Source organism: Pseudophryne corroboree, chromosome 1, assembly GCF_028390025.1.
Source record: "Pseudophryne corroboree isolate aPseCor3 chromosome 1, aPseCor3.hap2, whole genome shotgun sequence".
NCBI lineage: Eukaryota > Metazoa > Chordata > Amphibia > Anura > Myobatrachidae > Pseudophryne > Pseudophryne corroboree.
In genome coordinates this window covers 400547716-400560448 of record NC_086444.1, presented here as the reverse complement: position 1 = coordinate 400560448, position 12733 = coordinate 400547716, and the positions used below count along the sequence as shown (strand labels likewise).

At 45.8% G+C, this 12733-nt stretch overlaps 1 protein-coding gene across 2 annotated transcripts in view; it reads left to right on the top strand.

Annotated features, from left to right (window-relative positions):
• KIAA1671 (KIAA1671 ortholog) overlaps positions 1-12733 on the top strand; it is a 431335-nt gene that overhangs the window by 185269 nt on the left and 233333 nt on the right. For both annotated transcript variants that reach the window (XM_063913220.1, XM_063913219.1), the window contains exon 5: positions 424-549. In XM_063913220.1, coding sequence (XP_063769290.1) covers positions 424-549 — 126 coding nt within the window. The remainder of the gene's footprint in view (positions 1-423; positions 550-12733) is intronic.

The following is a 12733-nucleotide window of genomic DNA, read 5'->3' as shown; positions in this document are numbered from 1 at the left end:
TCTTGCATTTCTGCTATGGTCTGTCCAAATCTTTACTGCAACTTTGTACACATAAAATCAGGATGCATGTGTAATGATGCCACTCAGACGCATGCCAGTACAAAAAACTGTATCGACTTAGAATCAGGCCCTATATTTTTATATCCTGACAACTGCGTACATCAGTGTACATAAGATGAGTTGCTGTGTATTTTGTCTGCTTAGCTAGCAGATACAGGATCGAAGAGTATGTATTATACCCTGCCAATAGTCCGCTGCTTGAGATATTTACAACAGGTGTTAACCAAACTTTAATTTTATGTACTGTATGTGTTTCTGCAAAGGTGTTCTCTTTAGCCATATATTGATGTGGCGCATAATGATTTAAGTGGAGTTGGAAAGAGTGAAAAACAGAAAAGAAAATAATTATAAGCTGTCTTTCAGGAATACTCTGATAAAGAAGAATTGAAACAACGTCCAACAAAATTCCGAGAGATGGAATTTGAAACAGATCCGTTTGTGATGAAAAGTCTAAATCGACGTAGAGAAAGAGCAATGCAAGCAGAAGAGGTAGGAGCTTGTTTACATATACTCTGTCATGACAATGCGTAACAACAACTTGATTGACTGTTAATTAGGGGGAGGGGGGGGACAAAAAATTATTCTCAGGGCCGTTTTCCTTACAAAATGATGTACATAAATAAATGTCTCATGCAAGTGTAATATCTAGCTTCATTTAAAAGTATAGTTTTGCGTAACCAAATGCCTGTTCCCAGTTTGGGGATTCTGTTTTGTAGCCATATTAATTGGTGTGTTCATTGTTTAAAATACAGTGTTCCATTTCTACCAATGTAGGTCACTATTTTCCAGTACAGTTTAGTTCTAGAGATTGAAAACTGTCCTTTTTATTGTGGAGCACATCTGGGTGGCTACTTAGCTCCTTGTTCCTGTATATAAAGTGACTGGATGCAGTCAATATACCGGATGTCGTGATCCCAGCGTTCAGGAGACCGACGCCAGAATTCCGAGAGCCGACATTTTACCGACAAACGGAATGGCGACACTCGCCCACTATTCCCACTCTGTTGGTGGGTCCATGCCACCAACCGAGTGGGAATAGAACCTGCCCTGATGCGTGGCGAACACAGCAAATCGACTCGCTGCTGGGATTCCGGCAAACGGGATGCCGCTGTTGTTATAGTGACAGCTGGCATCCCGTCTGCCGGGATATCCTATGTATCCCAAAGTGACAATGTTTAGGTTTTCCGTTGTATGTCATCCACTGCTTGAGAAATAAACTAAAAGTATTTGTTAATAGGCAATAGTTAATGCCAAAAAGATAAACAAGTATGGGCACAGACGAGAAAGGAATGTGTTAGTAATATGTTTGCAAAAAAAAGAAAAGTCTAATAATTACTTCAGCAAAACAGATATATATATATTTTTTTTTATAAATTATACTTCATGCCTTTATCAAACACCTGGAATGAAACCATTTAATGTGAGGCTGACAGATGACACTACTAATTAAATGTATAATATATTTACAGGAGCATTAGTTATTACAGTTGACAGTCTTCCTTACATTTTCTACTCCTTTATCTCTTCATACTTGTATTTGCTGCGGGGCATTAGGGCTTGTTCTCATTAGAGATTATCCTTTGAACCGAGATTATAAAACCAGGTCATAAATCAGTATTCATCAACTCCCTCACGTTATGAACTGCTGATCATATACATCTGGCCTTCAGGCTTTATCTACACTGGGACAGTACATTAACTACTTTGCTTCTAGTGTACCCATTGCCCCAACAGAAAGATAGAGATATATATTATGGGAGAGATTTTATATTCCTTTTTGGATGTGTTGGCTAGGGGTGTAATATTGTATGCCGGCGGCCGGGCTCCCGGTGACCAGCATACCGGTGCCGGAATCCCAACCGCCGGCATACCGACAGAGTGGTGAGCGCAAATGAGCCCCTTGCGGGCTCGCTGCGCTCACCATGCTGCGGGCACAGTGGTGCGCTACGCGTGCCACGCTATTTATTCTCCCTCCAGGGGGGTCGTGGACCCCCACGAGGGAGAAAAATGTCGGTATGCCGGCTGTCGGGACTCCAGTGCTGGTATACTGTGCGCCGGGATCACGACAGCCGGCAAACTTAAGACCACCCGTTGACTAGATCTGAAGGGCTTATTTTATACAAGCACTTTTTATATCTTTCTTGCACTACACTTTTGAGAAGGGGCGTTTTAAGAGAGGAGGAGTCCCGTGTGCACCTGCCGTCCGGGTCCCCTGCTCCCTATCCAGCAGCGCTGTGTAGAGTCTCAGCACTCAGAGCTTACACTGTTATACGCATGTGCAGATCTCCAGAAAAATGGTGCAGCGGACATTGTTCCATCAATGGCTCATGAGCAAAACTCTGGGAAAATGTCCAACACCCCATTTTCCCTGTGATTTGTGCTCTGTTGCTGCCGCTGACGGGGTCTCCGGAGAGGTGACTATTTAAGAAAAGGGTGCCCCCCTGCACTCAAGGGCCTGTTTGCACCGCACACACTGCACCCATTATAGATACGCCTATGCTTTTGAGTATATTCAAATTTCTTTAGTTAGGAACCATTCTTGTTCTCTGTCTATAACACACATTGTCCTAGGGTCCAATGATGATGACTGGCAGGGTTTTTTCCTGTGGTTTTGTTTCTTCAGCATTCTAATACTAAAGTGTTTATGTGGTTGACTAAAATAAGCAGTTGGGCAAAACCATGTTACTTTGCAGGTGGGGCAGATATAACATGTGCAGAGAGAGTTAGATTTGGGTTGGTTATTTTGTTTCTGTGCAGGGTAAATACTGGCTGCTTCATTTTTACACTGCAATTTAGAATTCAGTTTGAACACACCCCACCCAAATCTAACTCTCTCTGCACATGTTACATCTGCCCCACCTGCAGTGCACATGGTTTTGTCCAGTTGGTTACTTTTTCGATTTGCTAACAAACCTGAATAAGGCCCTAAGTCATTGACTTGAAAGTTTTATTCAAAGCGAGTCTCTCTGCTTCTACTGATGTTGATAATTCCTTTCTGATGCATATGATGAAGGCATGGGTACCTTAATCTTTATCTCCTGTTAGAAGTGATATTAGGTGCCTGTAAATGGATGCAGGAATATTGTGATGGCAAATGACATTTCTCTGACGTCCTAGTGGATGCTGGGGACTCCGTAAGGACCATGGGGAATAGCGGCTCCGCAGGAGACTGGGCACAGCTAAGAAAGATTTAGGACTACCTGGTGTGCACTGGCTCCTCCCACTATGACCCTCCTCCAGACCTCAGTTAGAATCCTGTGCCCGGCTGAGCTGGATGCACACTAGGGGCTCTCCTGAGCTCCTAGAGAGAAAGTATATTTTAGGTTTTTTTATTTTACAGTGAGATCTGCTGGCAACAGACTCACTGCAGCGAGGGACTAAGGGGAGAAGAAGCGAACCTACCTAACTGGTGGTAGCTTGGGCTTCTTAGGCTACTGGACACCATTAGCTCCAGAGGGATCGACCGCATGGAACCGGCCATTGATGTTCGGTCCCAGAGCCGCGCCGCCGGCCCCCTTACAGAGCCAGAAGCAAGAAGAGTCCGGAAAATCGGCGGCAGAAGACATCAGTCTTCACCAAGGTAGCGCACAGCACTGCAGTTGTGCGCCATTGCTCCTCATACACACTTCACACTCCGGTCACTGAGGGTGCAGGGCGCTGGGGGGGGGGCGCCCTGAGCAGCAATAAAAACACCTTGGCTGGCAAATATATCACAATATATAGCCCCAGAGGCTATATATGTGATAAATACCCCTGCCAGAATCCATTAAAAAGCGGGAGAAAAGTCAGCCGAAAAAGGGGCGGAGCTATCTCCCTCAGCACACTGGCGCCATTTCTCCCTCACAGCTCCGCTGGAAGGAAGCTCCCTGGCTCTCCCCTGCAGTCTACACTACAGAAAGGGTAAAAAAGAGAGGGGGGGGGCACTAAATTTAGGCGCAATATACATATAGCAGCTATAAGGGGATATCATTTAGTTAATCCCTGTATTATATAGCGCTCTGGTGTGTGCTGGCATACTCTCTCTCTGTCTCCCCAAAGGGCTTTGTGGGGTCCTGTCTTCTGTCAGAGCATTCCCTGTGTGTGTGCGGTGTGTCGGTACGGCTGTGTCGACATGTTTGATGAGGAGGCTTATGTGGAGGAGGAGCAGGTGCCTATAAATGTGTTGTCACCCCCTGCGGGGCAGACACCTGAGTGGATGGACTTGTGGAAGGAATTACGCGAAAGTGTCGACTCCTTACATAAAAAATTTGACGACATGCCAAATGCGGGGCAGCCGGCTTCTCAGCCCGTGCCTGCCCAGACGTCTCAAAGGCCATCAGGGGCTCTAAAACGCCCGCTACCTCAGATGGCTTACACAGATGTTGACACGGATACTGATACCAGTGTCGACGACGAAGAGACTAATGTAATGTCCAATAGGGCCACTCGTTATATGATTGAGGAAATGAAAAATGTTTTACACATTTCTGATGTGACCCCAGGTACCACAAAAAAGGGTATTATGTTTGGGGAGAAAAAACTACCAGTAGTTTTTCCCCCTTCTGAAGAATTAAATGAAGTGTGTGAAGTAGCGTGGGCTTCCCCCGACAAAAAATTGGTAATTTCTAAAAAGTTACTAATGGCGTACCCTTTCCCGCCAGAGGATAGGTCACGCTGGGAAACACCCCCTAGGGTGGATAAAGCGCTTACACGCTTATCAAAAAAGGTGGCACTACCGTCTCCGAATACGGCCGCCCTAAAGGAACTTGCAGATAGAAAGCAGGAGCATCTCCTGAAGGCTATTTATACGCACACTGGTATTATACTGAGACCAGCTATTGCTTCAGCATGGATGTGCAGTGCTGCAGCTGCGTGGTCGGATTCCCTGTCGGAAAACATTGGCACCCTAGACAGGGACACTATATTGCTAAACATAGAGCATATTAAAGACGCTGTCTTATACATGAGAGATGCACAGAGGGATATTTGCCGGCTGGCATCAAAAATAAGTGCACTGTCCATTTCTGCCAGGAGAGGTTTATGGACTCGGCAGTGGACAGGTGATGCAGATTCTAAAAGGCACATGGAAGTTTTGCCTTATAAGGGTGAGGAGTTGTTCGGGGATGGTCTTTCGGACCTAGTTTCCACAGCAACAGCTGGGAAGTCAGCATTTTTACCACATGTCCCCTCACAACCAAAGAAAGCACCGTATTATCAGGTACAGTCCTTTCGTCCCCAAAAGAACAAGCGGGGTAGAGGCGCGTCCTTTCTGCCCAGAGGCAGAGGTAGGGGAAAAAAGCTGCAGCATACAGCCAGTTCCCAGGAACAAAAGTCATCCCCCGCTTCTTCTGCTAAGTCCGCCGCATGACGCTGGGGCTCAACAGGCGGAGCCAGGTACGGTGGGGGCCCGTCTCAAAAACTTCAGCAATCAGTGGGCTCGCTCACAAGTAAATCCCTGGATCCTTCAAGTGGTATCTCAGGGGTACAGGCTGGAATTCGAGACATTTCCCCCCCGCCGTTTCCTCAAATCTGCCTTGCCAACGACTCCCTCAGACAGGGAGGCTGTGATAGAGTCAATTCACAAGCTGTATTCCCAGCAGGTGATAATCAAGGTGCCCCTACTTCAACAAGGACGGGGTTACTATTCCACAATGTTTGTGGTACCGAAACCGGACGGTTCGGTGAGACCCGTTTTAAATTTAAAATCCTTGAACACATATATAAAAAAATTCAAGTTCAAGATGGAATCGCTCAGGGCGGTTATTGCAAGCCTGGAAGAGGGGGATTACATGGTATCTCTGGACATCAAGGATGCTTACCTGCATGTCCCCATTTACCATCCTCACCAGGAGTACCTCAGATTTGTGGTACAGGATTGTCATTACCAATTCCAGACGTTGCCGTTCGGCCTGTCCACGGCACCGAGGGTATTTACCAAGGTAATGGCCGAAATGATGATACTCCTTCGAAAAAAGGGAGTTTTAATTATCCCATACTTGGACGATCTCCTGATAAAGGCGAGGTCCAGAGAGCAGTTGTTGGTCGGCGTAGCGCTATCTCAGGAGGTGCTACACCAGCACGGTTGGATTCTGAATATTCCAAAGTCACAGCTGGTTCCTGCGACACGCCTACTGTTCCTGGGGATGATTCTGGACACAGTCCAGAAAAAAGTGTTTCTCCCAGAGGAGAAAGCCAAGGAGCTGTCATCTCTAGTCAGAGGCCTCCTGAAACCAAAACAGGTGTCGGTGCATCACTGCACGCGAGTCCTGGGAAAAATGGTAGCTTCCTACGAAGCAATTCCATTCGGCAGGTTCCATGCCAGAACTTTTCAGTGGGACCTGTTGGACCAGTGGTCCGGATCGCATCTTCAAATGCATCGGTTAATAACCCTGTCTCCAAGGACCAGGGTGTCTCTGCTGTGGTGGCTGCAGAGTGCTCATCTCAAAGAGGGCCGCAGATTCGGCATACAGGACTGGGTCCTGGTGACCACGGATGCCAGCCTTCGAGGCTGGGGGGCAGTCACACGGGGAAGAAACTTCCAAGGACTTTGGTCAAGTCAGGAGACTTCCCTACACATAAATGTTCTGGAACTAAGAGCCATTTACAATGCCCTAAGTCAGGCAAAGCCCCTGCTTCAAAACCAGCCGGTTCTGATCCAGTCAGACAACATCACGGCAGTCGCCCATGTAAACCGACAGGGCGGCACAAGAAGCAGGACGGCGATGGCAGAAGCCACAAGGATTCTCCGATTAGCGGAAAATCACGTGTTAGCACTGTCAACAGTGTTCATTCCGGGAGTGGACAACTGGGAAGCAGACTTCCTCAGCAGGCACGACCTCCACCCGGGAGAGTGGGGACTTCATCCAGAAGTCTTCCAAATGATTGTAAACCGTTGGGAAAGGCCACAGGTGGACATGATGGCGTCCCGCCTAAACAAAAAGCTACAAAAGTATTGCGCCAGGTCAAGAGACCCGCAGGCGATAGCTGTGGACGCTCTAGTGACACCGTGGGTGTACCGGTCGGTTTATGTGTTCCCTCCTCTTCCTCTCATACTCAAGGTACTGAGGATAATACGGAGAAGAGGAGTAAGAACTATACTCATTGTTCCGGATTGGCCAAGAAGAGCTTGGTACCCGGAACTTCAAGAAATGATCTCAGAGGACCCATGGCCTCTACCGCTCAGACAAGACCTGCTGCTGCAGGGGCCCTGTCTGTTCCAAGACTTACCGCAGCTGCGTTTGACGGCATGGCGGTTGAACACCGGATCCTGAAGGAAAAGGGCATTCCGGAGGAAGTCATTCCTACGCTGATAAAGGCTAGGAAAGAAGTAACCGCAAACCATTATCACCGCATATGGCGAAAATATGTTGCGTGGTGTGAGGCCAAGAAGGCCCCAACGGAGGAATTTCAGCTGGGTCGATTTCTGCACTTCCTACAGTCAGGGGTGACTATGGGCCTAAAACTGGGTTCCATTAAGGTCCAGATTTCGGCTCTGTCGATTTTCTTCCAAAAAGGACTGGCTTCTCTACCTGAAGTTCAGACATTTGTCAAGGGAGTGCTCCATATTCAGCCTCCTTTTGTGCCTCCAGTGGCACCGTGGGACCTCAACGTGGTGTTGGGTTTCCTAAAGTCACATTGGTTTGAGCCACTTAAAACCGTGGATTTAAAATATCTCACGTGAAAAGTGGTCATGCTTTTGGCCTTGGCTTCGGCTAGGCGTGTGTCAGAATTGGCGGCTTTATCATGTAAAAGCCCCTATTTGATTTTCCATATGGATAGGGCAGAATTGAGGACTCGTCCCCAGTTTCTTCCTAAGGTGGTATCAGCTTTTCACTTGAACCAACCTATCGTGGTGCCTGCGGCTACTAGGGACTTGGAGGACTCCAAGTTACTGGACGTAGTCAGGGCCTTGAAAATTTATGTTTCCAGGACGGCTGGAGTCAGAAAGACTGACTCGCTATTTATCCTGTATGCACCCAACAAGCTGGGTGCTCCTGCTTCGAAGCAGACTATTGCTCGCTGGATTTGTAGCACAATTCAGCTTGCGCATTCTGCGGCTGGCCTGCCGCAGCCTAAATCGGTAAAAGCCCATTCCACGAGGAAGGTGGGCTCTTCTTGGGCGGCTGCCTGAGGGGTCTCGGCTTTACAACTTTGCCGAGCTGCTACTTGGTCAGGGGCAAACACGTTTGCAAAATTCTACAAATTTGATACCCTGGCTGAGGAGGACCTTGAGTTCTCTCATTCGGTGCTGCAGAGTCATCCGCACTCTCCCGCCCGTTTGGGAGCTTTGGTATAATCCCCATGGTCCTTACGGAGTCCCCAGCATCCACTAGGACGTCGGAGAAAATAAGATTTTACTCACCGGTAAATCTATTTCTCGTAGTCCGTAGTGGATGCTGGGCGCCCGTCCCAAGTGCGGACTGTCTGCAATACTTGTATATAGTTATTGTTACCTAAAAGGGTTATTGTTGAGCCATCTGTTGAGAGGCTCTGTTATGTTCATACTGTTAACTGGGTATAATATCACGAGTTATACGGTGTGATTGGTGTGGCTGGTATGAGTCTTACCCGGGATTCAAAATCCTTCCTTATTGTGTCAGCTCTTCCGGGCACAGTATCCTAACTGAGGTCTGGAGGAGGGTCATAGTGGGAGGAGCCAGTGCACACCAGGTAGTCCTAAATCTTTCTTAGCTGTGCCCAGTCTCCTGCGGAGCCGCTATTCCCCATGGTCCTTACGGAGTCCCCAGCATCCACTACGGACTACGAGAAATAGATTTACCGGTGAGTAAAATCTTATTTTTTTCTGTTGTTGTTGTTCATATGTGTGTGTTACTGCTATCCTAATTACAGATATATACCACTTTTTAACATTTGCTTAATAGGAAATTTTCATTTGGCAGTCCGTTTTGAGAAGGGAGACGTTTCGAGATGATAAATATAATAATTTTAGCTAACTAATATGCAGTAAACTCAGTCTGTGTATGCTTTTCACAGTAGGCATTTAGGATCCGTGTGGCATCTCTGTTTGCAATTAGGGTGGCCAATCCCGGGATCCCGGCCTAAAATTGGCTGGGATTCAATCCCAGGATTTGGAGCTTCCAATCCCGGGGATTTCGGGATTGTCCAGCAACCTATTTCTGGCTATGTCGAGCAACGTTGAGCGTCCTCAGACGCTGCTCGACTCCTTCTGCTCACCTCCCCACGGCTCTGGCGGTGAGATCCGGCGACTGCGCAGTGTGACTTCTGACTTTACGTCACGCTGTGCAGCCGCAGGACCTCGCCGCCGTACTGCCTGCCTGGCAGCCAGAACGACTCTGAAGTGACCCACCCCCTCGCCCGGTGAGATTGTTGTGCATTATCTGACCTGGGCGGGGGAAGGTGGGGGTCTCACTGAAATGCAGCCAATCCCGGGTATCCCGAGATTGAACATTTTTCAATCCGGTTCCCGGGGTTGGAAAAATAGCCCAGGATTGGCCACCCTATTCACAATATAGATAAGTGCGTTCTGTAAAAGTAAGTTTTTGAGCTCATAACCATAATAAAGCATGTGGGATTGGCTGCATTTCAGTGAGACCCCCCTGTGCTTTGTACAGTATGTGTAGCAGACCTTGCATAGAGCTGTGTGACTCTGGGGCCTTTATCACCTACAGAAAGGCAAGCATAATTTTCAGTGCACACACTTGGATATACATTTTTATAGAGCAGTTTAATGCGCCTGGTCATGACGACAGGATATAAGCCGTGATTTGTACACCAGTCAGACTATTTGTTGCCGTTATACAGTAAGTAAACTGATGTTTTGTTTGAACATTGGCAGCAATGAGTCTGAATGGAAGCTGCTTTGAAATTTTAATTGTTTGAGTTATTCTCTTTGATGTGTATGAAATAATGAGCCAGTGTCACAGATTGCGGTAGTAGCGGTTCTCTTTTCAGAATGATAGACCTACATGCAGTTGAGGTTTGTATGATTCCATTTAGAAGCATTAGTTTTGTTTTTAATATAGTTTGATTTGTGAAATATCTCTCTCCAGGTTTAGGAGTAAAAATATTATCCATACAAAGCAAAGCCACTGTACATTTCCCATCACTTAAACGGGGTACACACTTGAACGACTTGTTGATCTACCGAATGCCTGATACTATGCAACGGTATATATCGAACCCGCATACTACAATATCTGACATATCATTACAAATGTAATGTGGCCTCAACGCACTGACTGTTTTTGTCCCATCTGATGTGCAGCGGGTCACATGGTAAGATGAGACCAGACAATTCATGAAATACAGATACGTCCTTCCTCATCTAGCCTCTATACGTAATGAATCACAGCACACAGACCGCGCATGAGAGCCGCCGCCACCCGTGCAACTTGCCGAGCGCTAGGTGTAGTCTTCCCCCAAAAAGTCTTGTTCGCATCGCTATGCAAATAAAACGAAAAGCAGACTAAGCTTATTAAAATGATATGCAGCATGACTATATTTTGTGTGCAGCTGTATCTGCATGCGAAATGCTATGTTACAACGTTAATTAACCATTAACCCCGCACCCACCACCCAATAGCTTTGGACTTTTAGCCCAAGACTGGAGTGGACCTTATTTTTTGTGGGGGTCCTGACATTTCAACGGTTTCCAGTCCAGGGCTGACCAGTTTGGGTCTTGTTAGCTTTAATGCAGGGGAACCCCATGCTGTGTGTATCCCTGCTAAAGCCCTACTCCCCCTCCCCTTCCACCTCCCAGGCGAGTTCAACCTGGTGAGAGTTATTGGATAATGGGAATGACGCACTGTTTTACCCCAGTTTTTTTTCCTTTTTAAATTCAACTATTTTATTGCTCCTGGCAGCATTTAAATGGACGTGTCTCTGATGCCGGCCTTTAGTAGCATCCGAGGTGCAGGTTGGCATTTAGCAGTGGCTGTTATTTTATTACGGCTGTCGACATTTTGACTATAGTACCTCAGGAAGAGGTTATATCCCATCCAATGAACATGTCATAACCAGTTTCATATGAATTGTGATATTTTTATGACATTAATAAGCCTCATTTTGGAAGGTACTGTATCTTCCCTGGAGAGGGGTTATTTATAATTTGTACACCTTGGGTCGGAGGTAATGAGGCAATTACTTACAAGGCAAAACCATGCCGGCATCTCGCACCTCAGGCAATCTCGGGCGTCATTACTTCTGGCCCCTTATGTGATTTTGTCCCCTGCATATAAATTGGCACACACATGTCTTACAAGATGAATTATGAAGATTGCGCTTTTGAAGGTTTATATTTTCCTCGATGAGTGTTTAGGCTACTGAGTTTCACATTATTTTTTTGCCAGGAATGACGCCTGCTGATGAGACTAGATTCACAGAAGAGGGAAAATGGATTTGAAATTCACAGGTCCGTTCTCTGTCTGGTCTTTTGACACAAATATTGTCCGTGACATGGTTAGCTCATTTCCCATCCTCTGGGGTGGTCATGGATACACTTCAGCAGCAGTTGATCTGTTTTCAGAAGTTTGATTTAAAGACAGGTATATTGTTTTTGTAAAATATAATTTACAATCTGTTAAATAGACCTGTGCTGGTGCTCCAGGGTGTTTGGTGAGGAACAGCCTAAAGTGTGCTCATTCGAAAGTGGATTATTTTTACTTATTTAATCATTGCAGTCAAATACATACAAGTCTGTTGCAGGAGTAGCTAATGTTTATCTCTTTGGGTGCCAGACATTCATAGACATTACAAGGCTGAAACATTTCTGGAGTGCTGCCTCTAATACAACATATACAAATCTTTACAAAAGTAATAGAGTGTTAAAAGATGAAAGGCTTCCATATCCTAGCTTTTTGATACAAGTTTTCTTAGGCTAGGTTGATGATTTGTGGTATGGAGAAGAAGACATGCTTCTGAAGTTGGTGCAGGACTTACCAGTAGGGTTCATTCGCTTGGTATGCAGATCATGCTTGGGTTCTCTGAGTTGAGTGAGGTGTAATGTACTGAAAGGTTTTGTGGGGAACGAGGTGAAGCAGGAGGCGAAGAGCAGCCCGTATGCTAGGAGAGGGACGGGCCACTGTGTGTTATACGGTATATTGTAATATGTCTTTTCTATTACATTTAAGTTGTAATCTGTACATTAGTGTTTTGAATACTGTATCTGAACATTGGATAGTGTATATTTTAAGATTTGTAAAGAGTAAGTCCAGTGTACTTATTAATGACTGGCTTACCCAAAGGCTAATGTATACGAACCTATTTTAGCATTCATACCTTGGTGGTTATCTTCTTTGTTTGCCTGCACATCTCAGGCCATTTCCAGTTAAAGGTGCTTTTTTTAAATTGCATAAAGACCTGCAAGTGGATAATATATGCCACGATTGAGAGACTAAAATATGAGGCACACAAAATGCCTGTTATCGTACTGTCCATGTTACCTGAGAACAGGTAATGGGCACCAGTTTGGCTAATCCTAAATATTAATGTACTGTTTTGACACTTGTTCAAGTACCCTCAATGATGCATGTTTGTCATTACAACAAGGAGCTCAGGTGTAATATCATTCAGTTGCTGCTTAGTTTTTTTGTTTGTTTGTTTGTTTGTTTGTTTGTTTCTTTAATCCTCCCAGATAAGTTTGAGAAAATATTGTGTTTTTTTTTTAAGGAAACAAATGAACAAAATGAATTTGTAAGTGTCCACATGGTGGCAC